The 16485-nt window shown below is 37.9% G+C and overlaps 1 protein-coding gene across 7 annotated transcripts in view; it reads left to right on the forward strand.

Annotated features, from left to right (window-relative positions):
• ANO1 (anoctamin 1) overlaps positions 1-9881 on the forward strand; it is a 72827-nt gene extending 62946 nt beyond the window's left edge. For all 7 annotated transcript variants that reach the window (XM_085549981.1, XM_085549982.1, XM_015863687.3 and 4 more), the window contains 6 exons: positions 157-302; positions 1624-1776; positions 2496-2548; positions 4132-4316; positions 6104-6209; positions 7143-9881. In XM_085549981.1, coding sequence (XP_085406107.1) covers positions 157-302; positions 1624-1776; positions 2496-2548; positions 4132-4316; positions 6104-6209; positions 7143-7403 — 904 coding nt within the window. In that variant the 3' untranslated portion in view covers positions 7404-9881. The remainder of the gene's footprint in view (positions 1-156; positions 303-1623; positions 1777-2495; positions 2549-4131; positions 4317-6103; positions 6210-7142) is intronic.
• The last annotated feature ends 6604 nt before the right edge of the window (positions 9882-16485 follow it).

Below are 16485 nucleotides of genomic sequence, written 5' to 3' on the forward strand. Positions count from 1 at the left end.
GTGCAGTTCTGAATGTGGTTCAACCATAACAATTTTTCAATACCTGCACACACTGAGTCTTGGTACTTCATTTTAGCATATTGTTCCTCATCCACCTGAAAAGTGGGCATTGTGCACAGAGTGGAGTGCTAACTGGATCACTTCCATTTTCCCCAGGAAAATGAAGAAATTCATAAGATACATGAAATTAAAGCGTCGTCGCTCCTTGGACCATGAAGAGCACATGAAAAAAAAGCAGCGTTATGAAGTAGACTATAACCTGGAGCCTTTTTCTGGACTTACCCCTGAATACATGGAAATGAGTGAGTGAGGTGGAAAGAAGGCATCTTAAGCAGAATTATGTTGACTGAATGGGATGGATAGCTGAGGATTTTGGGCTGTACATTTGGAGGACAGTGGTTATGGTGCAAAACTTAAGCGTATGTTCTGTATGGTGTAGGACAGGAACCCATTTCAGCCAGTCATGGGCTGCTTCAGTAATGAATTATGCTATCTGATGATCACAATCCCTCCTTTAGCACTGTATTTTAGATACTTCCTTTTGAGCTATGTGACATGTTATTGTCAAGTGTTAAATAATTAAACCTGAGACTGGGAGGCAGATTGTATCATTTGTTACACCTTATATGGAAAAAAAAAAAAAAGAAAATCAGTTTGCATTACTGAGACTCAAAGCCACATTTTCTTTCCACCTTAAAATATTGGAGAAGCTGAGAAATCTATTCCTCTTAATGCTGTTATTAACAGTGTCAGAGCTTCCTGAATCTTAGACAAGGAACTTTATGTGTTTATGTGTTTTCAGGAATGACTAGGCAAAAGTATTGGAAAAGTATTATGAAATATGCTAATGCCCTAAATAAGCCTCCCTATTAAATATAGTGTGAATTAGAATAACTTAGAGTATTAGTTTGAGGGAGATGCAGATCTCTCTCTATAAATACACAGAGAGGGCAAGCATTAGGATGGGTGATGAATGCAATCTGAAAAACAAAGCTACCACAAAAGCTACCAAAAGAACCGGCACATACAATCACGGAGAGAGTGGGCTGGCATGCAGAAGGTTTCTAAACTTCAGAAGAGAAAGTTTCCAATGGGCTTAGAGAGGGCTGAAGCCTTGCCACGTGGAGCATGACAATCCTACGTGGGAGATCATGCTGCCACAGGAGGCAGCAGGTGGCAGAAGAGCTGCTGTCATCCCACATCCCTCATTTCAGATAACTCCCACGGTTGAGACCTGCCTGGAACTCCCTCCTTGCCCCTTCCCTGCTGGAGGAACACAGAGTGAGCAGCAGGGCCAGCATTGCTGCGATGAAGTTGTGCTAGGGACTCCCCTGACACCATGGTCATTTAGCCTTGCTGGACATCAGACCGATGTAGACAATGCAGTTTAGTCTCCCAGAAGGTGTTGTCTTATTAGAATCTGAGGGAACAGCACTGACATGATGATGTTGGAGTGTCTGGACAGCTCTCTTAAAAATAGGATCTGATTTTTGTGTGGTCCTGTGTCAGGAGTTGGTCTCAATGATCCTTATGGGTCCCTTCCAACTTGGGATATTCTATGACTCTGTGTATGCATTTGATGAACACAAATCAATCCATTGACATTCTTTTTTTTCTTCTCAGTTATTCAGTTTGGATTTGTAACTTTGTTTGTCGCATCCTTCCCACTGGCACCTCTGTTTGCTTTGTTGAACAACATAATTGAAATCCGTTTAGATGCAAAAAAATTTGTTACGGAGCTGAGGAGACCGGTAGCAGTCAGAGCAAAGGACATAGGTAAGTGCTCATTGCTGCTGTCACTCTCTGCTTGTTTATTCCTGGACTGATAGCAGGATGTTATTGTGCTGAGTTGGTCTCATTAACAGGAAGACATTTATAGGACAATTCAAATCATTATACTGTGGCTTAACTGTGAACTGTCATAACTTACCAAGGCTTTGCTTTCAAAATAGAAAGACCAGTGTTTTAAATCCAGATGAATATTTTATTAGGTAAACAGTGTCATTTTTCAAAGCAAAATGATCAATACAGTAACGAAATATCTCACGTGGCTCTGCACACCGACAGTTCTTCCTGGCAACGCAGTTTTCTTGCAGAAGCAAAAATTTCTGTGTTTAATAACTCTGTTCTGGGCTGGAGAAATAGACTTGGGATGTCTGTGGGTAAGCATGTCCCTTCATCCCTGCTGGAGCTGCTTGGGCATTTAACCTGTCCAGGCTGGAAAGCTGCAATGAACCTGGCTGCAACTCAGCTCTGTGGTCGTACAGCAGCAGCAGACCAGTCCTCCCCTTCCCTCAAAACATCCACAGAAATAAGTACCTAAGCCTAATTTTGGAAGAGTTGGAGTCATTTTGCTTATGGGTCCTTAAATTAGTCTCTTACAAATTATTCTTTTTAATTTCAGTATTACAGTCCTAACCCTGTTATCTGAAAAAATGTTATTTATCTAATTTTAATGACTGGCACAGCATTCACATGTTTGTCTCTTTCCTTAGGAATTTGGTACAATATCCTCCGGGGGATAGGAAAGCTTGCTGTCATAATAAATGTAAGTAATTCTGCACGCATAAAATTTTACTTCAATAGTCTGGCTTTTCCATTCTGCTCCATTAGTTTTATCTCAGCTTAAATCTCTCAGTGAAAGTAAACGATTTAGAATTTTGTTAAAATATTAGGGAGTCAAATCCAGTGGTTACTTTAAAGTTGAGATGGTTTTGCACAGCAGAGCACTGGGGACAGAAAACAGCCAACCTTCAGTATTCAGAACAATTGGAAGAACTGAAAATCTGAGCACAATCTGCCCTCAAAATGCAATGTTCTCACTCAGATAGCACTGAAAATCAATGAAGATATTTTTAGTTACTTAAGCACTGAATATCCTATCCACCGCAAAATTTTAGGTTACCTTTATGTTTTCATTTTTTATTATGTTTTCATTTTTTACACCATCTTGATTCTTCAGAAAAGTTGTGTTCCCTCTCACTTTCCTTCCATCATGCTCATTTCTAATATCCTAAATAAATATAAATCCACGTTTGTCACCTTCACCTGGCAAAAGCTGAAAAGAACAGTTGAATGACAAGCTGAAAACATGTTTCTAAAGCAGCACAATAGCAGCTGTGCAGAGCTTACAGCCACACGTCCACAGGCTCTCCTTTTTTCTCCCCATTATCCAGACTGGAAATCCCTTAGCTTTGCCAACAGGTGTCTGTTCTTTTAAGGCCAAACCATTCTAGTGGGTATCTGGTATGCTGCCTTAGTTTGTCATTAACATTTCTCATCTTTTCCTTTGGAAATAATTTCTCTATTATTCTCTTTTCTCCCCCATAGTCTCTCTTTATCGTTATCCAGTGTTATTTTCCTTCTTTGACCTATGCACTGTCCCTTTTTATCATAGAACAAGTAAAACATTTTGTACTGTGTTTGTTCCACGTGTACATGAGACTTATGCCAGCAAAAATGTTTTATAACAATGATAAATAAGAACAGAGAGAGTTATGAAGAAGTCCGTTGACTTGGCTGTCCTGTGCTTTGTGTATGACGTTTTTACAAAACCTTTCAAAATCACCAAACAACATGGAACTTTTGTGACCATAAAAATACAACTGGCTCGGTCCGCTCATCCTTTTATCCCAGTGGAGCTAAAGAATATGTAAAATTGATGGGCTTTCACAGTACAATGAGAGTTTAGAGAGACAACTCACTGTAAGTTGTTTGCAGAACAGAAAAGGAAATAGTGTAAATAAATCAATTGGACCTCATGAAATGCATAGGGGTCAGGTTGTCATAGGGGCACAAGGGAACAGCAGTGTGTTTTGCTTTCTCCTGATATTGGGGTGCAGCAGCTCCATGCTCTGGGGAATTGCTACCACATACAAATCTTAGTCAACATGAAATTGCTCCATGTCATGTCCTGCAACTCGAAAGTGTCAGCAGTAAATACTACCTTGTTACAGCAGTTAATATTCAATTTAGGGGCCTGTACGCTGTGGTCTCTGCTTTGTTTCTGCAGCAACCCCTATATGACAGCCCCTTATTTGTGTAATCTGTGTGGGCAAGACATAGTTGAGTGTGTTGTTAACTTTAAACAGTGCCTGAATATTGCGCTCATTCTTTACTCTTATGGCTTAGGCATTTGTGATCTCATTCACATCTGACTTCATTCCACGCCTCGTGTACCTGTATATGTACAGTGAGAATGGCACCATGCATGGCTTCGTGAACCATACTCTATCCTCTTTTAATGTCAGCGATTTTCAAGCAGGAACAGCTCCAAACGACCCCATGGAATTTGGCTACGAGGTTCAGATATGCAGGTATTCTCTTGAGTAACAACTAATTTTAAGCATTTTACCAGCTAAGAACATGACAAACTCTAATGTTCCTGGGGTAGACTTTGGTCCCTTGTATTTTCAATGCTTTCTGAGCACTCTGGCAAACTTCTATATTGAATAGAGCCATTGCCTTGAAAGTCTTTCCTTACAGATTAACTGTGAGACCTAAATGTGAAGTACTGCATATTTTGGGGAACAGAGAGTAGTATTAGCAAATTCAGTGTTTGTCTCCACAAAGATTTTTATTATGATGTATTCCTGTTTTCAGAAAGGAGATAATGATGAACAGCATAACGATAGTTCAAGGGAATAAAATGGTGTCAGTCATGTTATTATATCACAGCCTTCCAATGGGATGACAGTGACTTCACAGTATACTTCTCCAATTTCTGTAGCAATTGCTGATGACAGTAATAGCAGCCTGATCTGCACTGGAATTTAGGACACACCGAAAGTGTGATTGCACAGGAAATATACATACCTGTAACAATTTCTACATATTATTTTCATTGCTAAAGGCAAATCATTGTTTGCATATTTCAGCTTATCAAGCAGTCTGGCCCTGAAATGCTGAAATGCATACTTTGCCTAGATATGCATCATCTTCAAAACATGTTTTCAACCTTATAAATTGAGGACAAAAACCAAATGGAAGCACTTGAAACAGCAAAACTGAAAGACTAAATAGTAGGCATAAGTGATGGCAAGGAGGAAGACAAACTAGAGAAGAGAATAGAAAGAAAGAAAAATGATTCTAGTATACATACCCTGAAAAATTACACAAACTGATAAGGAAAAAAACACATGTTTATAGTTTTCTTTTTTAAAAATCTATATTCTTTATGAATTGACGTAACAGAATAACTTGTGCTGAATGAATGCTAAACAGAAAATTCACCCTGAGATGAAAGAGAAAACCAACCAAAATTACATACATATTAACTTAGCTTATTTTTAATTTCTTCTGATTTATTCCTGGTTATCTTCATACAGAGAATAAATTAGGCAAGCAAACATGTTGTTAGCACAGAACTTATAGAAGAGTAGTGTTAGGGTGTATTTCTGTCACAGTAAATGTAAAATGGCAGTTTTTTACTTTTTAATCCCACCCTCTTTCTTCCATTTCTCCCACGTTCCAGGGATCTTTAAATCACTTGAAAACAGGGTTCCTAATTCCTCCTAAATATTAACAAGATGCTTTATTTTAAATTAAATGTTTTTTTCTTGGTCCAATTCCTAAGAGGTTTTTGTTGATTGGCTCATAGATTTTTTGGAAGCCATAGCTAAGGGGAATTTCTCATGTTCTCTCTATAGTTTGGCAGCAATCTTTTGCCAGTAGAATGCCATGTAGCGCAGCACACATTATAGACTTGAGATCATTATTTTCATCTTTCAAGTTTGTCTGAAAAATAAATTTGTTAATCTGTTTTCATTTAAAGCTTATTTCAAACAGCAACAACAACAAGAAAAAAAATCCAGACTGAGTTGTGTTGTTTGCTGTCTTTATGCAGAGTTTATTGTGTTTGTAATTAGAGTTAATATTATTTATAGTCAGAGGGTATTAAGATTGAAGACTTAATTTTGAATAAAACTTAAAGGCTATGGGAGGTTAGAGGTGTCTTGTTTGTGAGAGGCTACTACAGAGCCATGCTGTAAGAGGGAACTTTCTTTTAGACTATTTGATCTACTGTTCAGCCATTCAGTGTTAATTCCCTGTTGTGTTGAAACATCTGAATGACGTCACTGATTTACTGAGTCTTGTTTTGCAGGTACAAAGATTATCGAGAACCCCCCTGGTCTGAAAATAAGTATGACATTTCAAAGGATTTCTGGGCTGTCCTAGCAGCAAGATTAGCATTTGTGATAGTTTTCCAGGTATGTTGCGACTGCAGGCACTTTTAATATGAGAACAAAAGTTGTCATATTTCTTCAGCTAAATACAGCAGGCCAAAGAAGGTATCTTCCTTCACAGCTGTTTCTTGCAAAATCAAAGAAATTTGCCCATTCTCCTTCACCTTTCCATGTACAGTCCCAGATGTACCCCCAGTAGTGGGTTACTTCATCCTCAGTGATTCTCTGAATTGGTTTGGTGCAGAAACAACAAGCTTAGTGAACAGGAGCATGCAAAACTGATCTAATTAGATCCTTCCAGTAGGACAATTACAGGGAAGAAACATAAATTTCCTCCAAAATAATTTCTAGACCAAGCCAAGAAATGAAACTTCCAAGACTTCCCAGTTGTATTTTATTTCATGTCTGAACAAGCAGGCAAAACCTGGTAATATTTCATTGAATTACATTCTTCAGTCACAACAGTCAAGCTGGCTATTGTGATACAAGCATTTTAATCCCACCTTACCTAAACTTGTTTCAATTATTATTTTTTGTAAGCCTTTGGAAAGTCTTCTCTTTCATGGAATTAAGATTTTAAATCAGAAATGTTCAGTTTTTCTTTGTTTGTTTGCTTGTTTTGCCAGCTTTCATTGTTTTACCTCTTGCTTATTTGCTTCTGTCTTGCTGATGTAAAACTTTACCAGGTCCAGTATTACCTATTGATTTCTAAATGGCTCTAGCAATATTTGTAGATAAATCATAAAGATCTGCACCTGGCATTTTTCACTGTTTCTAATATGAACAGAGAGTTGAGGTTAATTTGTCTCTGTAACACATTTGTGGCATGCAGTTGAGTCCAATTCAAATATTGTCTTTTCCTCATTCTTTCTTCTCAGCTGCAGTAAAATGACCCCTTTCCCTACGGTCATCCTTTCATTTGCCCTGGCTGACATTTTCTCACAATTTCATTTTCAGAATTTGGTCATGTTTATGAGTGACTTTGTTGACTGGATTATCCCAGACATTCCCAAGGACATTAGTCAGCAGATTCATAAAGAGAAGGTTCTCATGGTGGAGGTCTTCATGAGAGAAGAGCAAGGGAAGCTGCAAATGTTGGAAACCTGGAAAGACAAGGACAAGAAAAAAGGTGAAAACTGTAACAATCACAGCCCCAGACTCTCCCTGAGCCACAGTGGGAGTTTGTCCTCCTGTCACTCATATCCTGTTGATGTATAGAAGAGGATGGATTTGAGTGTGTCGGGGCATTCCACTGGTACATAAGCCATCACGTAAAGGGCAGGACTTGAATAATGGACAACCTGCTGCATGTTGAAGGATGTGCTGCCATTTTGCTCCCATCTTTGTGAGAAATGCTCTTCTTACAAATATGGAGGACCACATTCTTTTTCTGATAATGTTTTAATTTTTTCTTTTGCACAAGCAGTAATGCAGGGAATTTTTATATTTCATCATTAGGATACACTATTTACATTGGTGTGCATTGATAAAGATGTACTTAGTATGTCTTATAGAGATATTCTCTGAGAATTTGACCTTAGGCTATTAATTAAATCATTAAAGCTAAATTTTAAGTAACAAAAATACTACTAATTTAAAATATTCTTGGAGCCCCAGGCTTGCAGCTCTATCAGGAAACTTTATAGAGTATATGCAGAATCAGTTTTAGAGTGTGCCCTGGTATTCCTTTTGGCAGGAGAGGAATCATATAAAGTTTACCAGACTTACGTGCTCTCAAAGATACGGTTTAGCTCTGCTGGCAGACACCTGTGTTTGAACCTGCAGGTCTGAAACAAAGCTTCCATTGAGTTTTTGGGTCAAATACATGCCCAGGGAATGCGTGGTTAACTGCTGCATGCCTGAGACCTCCACTGGGCAGTGCTTTCTTCACAAGCATCAGGAAAGTGGATCTGGAAAAGACCCCTTTACCAATACATGGCTGATGTGGTGGAAGCTGCCTTGGTGCCCTAGGCTGCATCACCTGTGTTGGAGTGGTCCCCAGAGACTTCTCACCCATAGCAAGGCAGCAGCAGCACAATTCTGGAGATCTTCCCAGCAGGTCGATTACTGTGGAGCATTTTGGTAAATGCCCTGAATTAATGAGCACATGCAGAGCTACAATGACTCAACTGCCCTGCCTAGTATGCAGACACCATTCTTGCTGAGGGGAGTCCCCTTTTCCCTTCCTTTTAGCACATCCCCTTCTTAGCCAGGTTTTTCTCTGTAGCCCTCTGTCCTCTGCAGGAGAAGGGAGCCAGTTGCCTTTGCAGACTTTGTACTGCTGCATGGCATTTCTCACATGCTGTGCTGGAAGAGCAAATCCAGAACATGTAACACTCAGTGTCTTCAAGGGAAGTTTAGCCTGCACCGGGGCTACAGGACCAGACCTACAGTTAATTACAGAACTTCTCTTTTGTCTTAAAATACTCTATCTTTTATACATGGAAACTTCCTTAAATAGAAATCTAAACTCCTTCCTTATGAAGCCTATCTAAATCTCATTGGTTCGACTCTTTTAAGTATATTATATTTTAGTTTTGCTTTGTCAAATGATGAACTGCACTTCCAAATAATATTGGTGCAATTAACCTCATTTCTTTTATTGCTTTGTCTTGTCCATGGCACTTGCATTATGAATATAAAACCGAAGAATAAAATAAAAAGTAAAGATTTTAAAGTCTAACTACTGTATGGTTTGTTACAAAACCAAATATCAAGACTGTTTTCAGTAGTTGTTTCTTTATTCTTTTCCTCCTTTCTTTGCCAAACTAATTTAAAGATTAATGCCAGAACTTTAAAAAAAAAAAAAGAAAAAGAAAAAAAAAAAAGCCATATCTAGCTTTTGATATATTTATTTGTTTTAAAGTATGTGATAAACTTGATATTTTTCTGTAGTCTGTCCAAAGAAGGCACCAGAAAAGATATTATGTGGAAGAAAGAAAATGGTATTAACCAAATATTCTTGACGCTTATTTAAAATATTGATCCAACCAAAGATTTTTATTAATAAAGGGCTTATATTTTGTTAACACTTGTTTCTGTTGTATTTTGACTTGCAGGAATGTCACTATTTTTTAAATCTGTAATTTATGATAGCTTGCTCCTATAGGCCCAGATCCTGTCTGATTTATTCACACTATAAGCATTAAGCCTGACAGTAAGTATTTACAGGGTCAGGCGCATGGACTGCAATAAGTGCAAATAAATTAAGCAGAATTTTGTTTGTAGCTCCTATAGAAGTGTTCTTTCTCTCATTCCATGGTAGCCCAAAAGATCTAGAAGAAAGTTAAACGTGAACTACCTATTCTGAAGAGACATCTTACGGAACTTCCTCTAAGGGAATTTCATCTGTAAATACTGAAAGTGTTCCCAGCTTAATACTGACATTCCTGTAAATGGTAGAACTATATCCTGAACACAATACTGATGAACATCAAAAGTTTTCATTCTTTGCTGAAATCATGAAATAGTAACAGTGGCTTATATTTTCTTTTGTACAGTAAATTGTTTGAAATGGAATTTTGTATATAAAAACTGTATTACTACTTAGATAACTATAAAACTTTCATGGAATCCTCTTTTTTTTTTTTTTTTTAAAGAAAAGTAAATATATACTAAATCTGTTTTAATTCTTTTTTATTTTATTTTATTTCTTTTCTTTGAGCATTTATTTGAAATAAACTTAAACATGCCAGAGCTGCTTTTGTGGGGTAGGCTCACTTCCCAGTCCTCCCTGTGCTCAGAGTGCAACTACAAATACTGTTAGATTGGAGAAATATAGTAACTTGTGTTTGTTTGCATAAAAACAGATTATTGACACTCTGCTGTGCTCCTTATGTATTTAGAATGCAGAGACCAGAATCAAGAGGTTTTTCTGCAGATATTGACTACTCTGTTTATAGATGTCTTCTTGACAACTGAGATTGCAAGTTCTGTGTTCTGGCTGTCTAAGTTCTTTGGGTCAGAGTGCCATCAAATCCCACTTGAAATTTAGTGCATCTTGCTTTAAATATTTCTGTCGCCATGAGCACAAAGGGAGATTTGACTTCTATCATAGACATGGATGGTGCATACACAGTGACAAATCTTAACCTGGGAGCTTTAATTTTCCTTTGATGTCAGTCTTAGGCATTTGGCAGAATGTAACCGGTAAGAGTTTTCACCAAGACTTTTAAAAATGGGCTAATAATGTGAGTACTACATGGTTTGTTTGTTTAAATTGAAGAATGTATTCATTATTAGGAGAAAGTATAAATTGTAAACTGAAGGAATGAAGCCCAGAGATTCCTTGGGCAGTGCACCAAGTGCAGCCCTGAAGTTTCACTGTAGGCCACTTTTATTGGACAGTGGGTTTTGTGCAAGTAGAGTTGGATACAGAATCCCACTTGCATTTTCCAGACTTCTCCTTTCTAACATTTCTGTGAGAGGGAAAAGAATGATTCTTCATTCCAATTATTCATTTTTATCAGAAAATATTAACGCTTCTAACTGTAATTGAATGTATTTGGTAGGTAAGAATTCTTTTCAGAGATAATGGATGTGAAATCCAATTTCTAAAAGCTGTAAGCATTCCACATTGTCAAGCACAGCAGCTGGTTTGTGTTGTGCTTGGATTTGTTGTTTTTCCAAACAAAGGTGAGATCTTATTTTTCTTCAAAAGATGCACTGACTTAAGCAACAATCTGTATCAAAGAATACTTATCATTCTAAGTAAGTTTTGTAGGAGCTGGTACACCACTGCCTGCTTGGTAACTGGAGTAATGGAAGAGATGGGAAAGAACACAGGAAGAACAATAACATAGAGAAGCAAGGAACTGGAAGTGACCAAGGAATAACTAAAAGCAGCTGGATGTGACTTGCAGCTGCCAGAGGGTATAGCTATTCATCTTGTTAATGACTTCCTATGGCTAAGTACAGAAGTCTTTATTAAAACAAAACAATGCATTCTATCAAACAGGGAAATCGCTATAAAAGAGCAGAGGTCTTGACAAGAAGCTGCAGATAAGGAGAAAGGTAGGAAAGATTATAGCTGGAAGTGGCTGTGTAGAACTATTGCTAAAACAGAGCGTTTGCGTTTTGCTAACCAAAGTTTGTGGAAAAAGCAGAATTTCAGTTGGTACATCTGAGGAGGAACTCACACGCACCCCGTTGTGTTGACAGTACAAGTCTGAATCTTCTGGATTTCGATGTCGCTGTGTTTCTAAGATACCATATTACAAATATTTTGCAGTCTTAAATAGCTTAAGGGTGAATAAGACTCAAGTCAAGGCACAGATACGTTTCTATTTTAAACCCTCAGTGCTCTCCGGTGCTGAGCTGTTAATGATCTTTTTGGCTGTTGCCATTTCCAATAAGTGATAATAAAACAATTTACATTTCATCTTGTTACCTCAGCAGTCTGAACTTTCCTCAAGTTTTTTAATCACTGGAGCACATTTATATTTTCCTATGACGTTTTCAAAGTAAACAGTTCTTTTTCCTTTTGCCACTGAAGAAACTATGTCCTAAAATTTACATGGAACTCATTCAAACTCTGATTCAATTCTTTTCACATTTGAGTACTATTTATTCCATGGCCAAACACAATATGCCATTTTTAGTACAGCAGAGAAAAAAAAGTTAGTTTTTTCCTCCTCCTTTTCTAACCAAACAGGCCTTTCAGAAGAAGAAACCATTAAAATGGCCTCTTAATTTTCAGCTCTTCCTTGGTTTTCAGTACCTTGCATGCATCGTAATTCAAGGCTACTTGCAGCCAAGGAAAATGTTTTCTTTAACTCCCTCTGACTTACTTCAGTATACTTTACATAAGACTAAGAATTGCTTATTGAATGATTGATTTCACTTGTAACCAGAATTCTTAGTACTCAGCCTATGCAACTTTCATAATCTTAAGGGTTAGTTAAAGCCAAAATACATTGATTCACATAAGTTGTGTAGGCAGTAAATACTTCGATACGCTGTTGTATTTGACTCCGTGAGGAAAATGATTCCAAAAATCAAAGGCATTACATGCTCATTTAAACATATATAGCTACACAAATTTGAAGGTCACGACTTTCTTTTTGCTTAGTTCCACATGTATGAGAAAATTCATTAAAAAAGAAAAAAGGCTAATGGATCCATCAGGATGTTTGTGAGGAGAAGAATCAAAATGTGACAAAAAGTATTGTGCTCAGAAACGTAAAAGCTTAATGAAATCCATTTTTCCAAGCAAGAGTTAGATGTGTACAGTGAAGCAAACTTTCTTAGAGCAGTAAAAAAAATTGTCTGGAATTAGAATTGCTTCTTAAAGTGAGACCATCCAGTATGCAGGTTGTCAGGTATCCTTTGCCAATCTTTTCTGAGAAACACACAATCTCAAGTGCAGTACAATACTATTGACCCTATATACAGGTGAAGGCTAGAAGGTGGTAAGAAATGGAATGAATGTGCAGTAAGGACAGGCTTGAAGACTTGCTGACTTGTTCTCCACTGAATATATTGTATGGCAAATAATACCATGAGCCTCTACAATCAAAAATAAAAAGGCCCAGCTAAACCAATGCTTTTAACTGTGAGCTTGCCAGCCAGCTTTTCCACTTGAAAGGCATCTCTTTTCAGGAGCCAGGAAGGCAACATAATCATCCAAACAGCAATTGTTTTTATTATTATTGTTATTATTGTTATTATTTTGCAGATTAATCTTAAATTCTGGCTCAACAATTTAGAGGCCACGGCATTAGACCAGTGCAATCATTTTGTTTCTCACACGTTCCTCCAGGAACACAGTTATTTTTAACATCAGAATGATTTATAATTCTGATGCATCAGAACGATTTAAGAGCTCTTATGCCATTTCCAACACTGAAGTTAGACCATACTCTCAGCCACTTCAGCAGCTAAGTTTCTGAAGCCTCCCAGACAACGTGCTGGTGAATGGCTAACCACAGCATTGCATCACTGCTTTGCTGTACTCGCAGGTATGGAATTGCCATCTATCCTGGTAAGAACACATAATTAACAGAGTTACTTACATTTCTTAACATATTAATCTTCCAAAAACATCTGTAGGTAAAGAAATATAATTACTCACAGGTAATTAACCATCAATTGGGAAAGTAATAAATCTCAGCAGACTAGCCTACTCCAAGTTTACTGACAGGGAAGGATTAGTCCAGTGAAGAAACTGAGTTTCCAGCCCTGCCTGAAGGTTAACTGGGTGAGGAGGTTGGTTAGAGGCCAAAGTTTCACTCAGAGTGGGCGATTCCTGAAGAACAAACCTCATTCTGTATTAAATGGGGACAAACATGTTTTATATGTTAGTTTGTGTACCAGGGAGTTGGAGACCTGAGGTGTAGACTGCTTTTACCTAGAAAGCATTTAAGTTTCCCTCTAGTTACTTTTCCCAGTGCCAAGGTTAAATTACGAACTGGTCCTAAACTGCCACTCTCCTTCCTCTGCTCTTCCCCTGTGCCACCAAGTAAGCACAAAATCCTCAGGATGTGAAGAAATGGCTCTACAGCCTGGTGAAAGCTGGGTCACACTCCTGCAAGTAGTTTGTTATTATACTCTACAAAGGCACTGCAGGGAGAGTGGGGGAGCTGGTAGCAGGGAAAGGAACAATGGCAGTCTCAGGCAGTCCTGAGAGTAGACTGATGTGAATTCCAGCTGTATCTTCTTCCTTGTGTCAGAAAACAAGAGAAGTAAAACTGAGAGTCAGTTTCAAAATCCCACTCAATTCCTCCACTTTTATCTCTATGAATTTTAGTTTTGAAAACACATTTATCCACATCTTTAAAATGTGTGCCCTTCAGATCTGACCAAAGAGAGCTATAGAGCTAAGCTGGTAAACACCAGTGGAGCTTCTTGTAGGTAAAAAATGCCAGTTAATTCCAGGATCAGGTACTTGGCATAGATGTAATAAAGGCTATCTCTGCTTTAAAGTAACACTCAAAATTAGTGAAAAATAGCAAAAGTATATGTGTGTTTGAGAGAGGATGTGAACACAGATCTGATCTCATACTGCAAATCACTTTACTACGGTTGTGTCTCTGAACAAGAACTTCTCAGGAAAGTAAGAAAATGTAGTACATAAACTTTTGAGTGTAAGCAGACAAAGCTCAGGGGTGTGCAGCTTCTCCTTATTCTCTTCAAAGGTATACAGAGTGCAGGTGAAGTACATAATATCTTGTATTATGTTAACCTCTCCTTTTCTTAGAGTGTCGTGCTCCTTTGTTGTCTTCTCATTTCTGGGGATAAATCACATTTTCCACAGTTTCAATGAATTGCGGATTAAGTGTAACTTGTATGTGGTTCTGGCTGCAGTGCTGAGGACTAGCTCAAATTGAAGAATTTATTCAGAGAACAGAAAATAATGCTTTCTATGCCCCTACACCTAAGAATCAAGGGAAGGGTACAATGAAACCAGATTTACTTTCACATTTATTATTTCTAAATTCCGGTGAGTAACTAACCTAGTCATATCCTGTGTCACTTAATGGTTGCATAAAACTATTCACATCTTAAAAGGAAGTGATTGCTCCAGATAATAGCCACACTGTGTTGGTGCAGACAAGGCACTCCCTCTTTAATCAGATTTGAAAAAAACCTGCACCTTCCACCTTCAATGACAGTGAGATAATGACTCAGATGGAAAACACTCCACTGGCATATTCTTGAAGGGAAGAACAGAAATCCAACAGTCTTTCCTCCAACGGATAATTTTACTGCCAGCCACAGGTATCTGAATCAATACTTGTTAAGAAATTCATTCCCCTCTTGGTTTGTTGTGGTCACTGAGCTCAAAACTGAGTTAAACACAAGAATAAATCAAGTAAGGCTAGGCCGATTCCTTTACTTATGTTAAGGTAAAACTGAAGTCACTCTGGGAGATAGTTGGAAGCCAAGATATTTTCTGGTCAGTGAACAGGCTGCTCTGCAGAATGGATGCAGGCACCTGTTTGGAAAAAAAGGCTTCATTTGTCGTGACACCTTCTGCAGTCAAATGGCAGGGTAACAACAACCACCTCCAAAACAGAGCCTATGAATTCAGAAGAAATTAGAGCTGGAATATACACAAACAAAAACTGAGCAGTGCTGTACTTGGTATGGAAAGAAAAAGAACCCCATTTCTTTAGGAAAGAGCATGAAGTCTTAAGACAATTTGCATGCTTATAAGAAATAATGCCAAGTTATACAAACTAGTGCAAAACTGATCTCTTTTACACTTTTAAACTAACCTAATCTTTTTTATCACTGCAAAAGAAACTGAAGATAAATTCTTCCATTTATTTTCTTTCCAAAAAATATTTCTTAGTGTAGCAAGTATTTAACATAACATTTCATTTCTTTATTGGCCTTGGGAACTGGCAGCACAATAGCCCAGGAAAATAAAAAAACAAATGTATATGCTTGTCAGAAGTTAATTAATATTAGTTTAGGAGCCTGGCAATCTGAACTGTTGGATTATTTCCCTGGATTAATGGCAACCTTCACATCATTCCTTACCTTCATTTGCTTCTTTCCCAACCAGTCATTCAGCACACCACTGCATGATCAAATGGAGAGTCACTGGGGCTGAGTGACAAATGTGCACCATGAAAACATAGTGGCCCTGTACCACCCTAGTGGAGATGTTTTTCTTTAGTCTCACACAGCTTCTGCACAGTGCTGCAGAGGACAAGCGTGTGGACATGCTTCAGCATAGATTAACATGAGCTGTGGCATCCCTGTATCATATTTTCCTGTAGTTTCATCTTCATGAGGAAGTTGCTCAGAATATCTACATCACATGGCTGTTCTATGCTGCTGAGGTAGCCCTCAGAGTGTGGGCATTTCCAGTGTTAGAAAGGTAAGCTAGTCCAGGCAGGACGGAATAGAATGGGAAAAGAAAGTGCCCCAAAGGAGATTTAATGATAATTCACTAACGTTCAGGGTCTTATTTCTTCCCAGCTTACTTCACAATAACATTACTCTGTGGACAATCCTCGTTTCTGTTTTCTCTGTTATTCCAACTGAAAAATTAATGTTATGTAGCTTAAGTAATAGATACGGTGTAGTGGAAAGAAATGTGCTAGGGTAATACATACACACAGCTTTACTGACATGTGAAATGTTTGTCTGAATGATTTCATACTCACACAGTACGATGAAAAGTCCATACAAAAATACGTAAAGAGCCAAATCAGAAGGTTTTTTGTCTTTTTTTTCTTTTTTTTTTTTTTTTTTTTTCTGGAGAAAATAAACAAAAGTCTACAGCTTGCCTTTTCCCTAAAGTTAAACTAAAGTCTTCTGCCAACAACAACACAACAGAATTATATCA

Source organism: Coturnix japonica, chromosome 5 (assembly GCF_054131305.1).
Source record: "Coturnix japonica strain WE chromosome 5, WE-NBRP24, whole genome shotgun sequence".
NCBI classification, from domain to species: domain Eukaryota; kingdom Metazoa; phylum Chordata; class Aves; order Galliformes; family Phasianidae; genus Coturnix; species Coturnix japonica.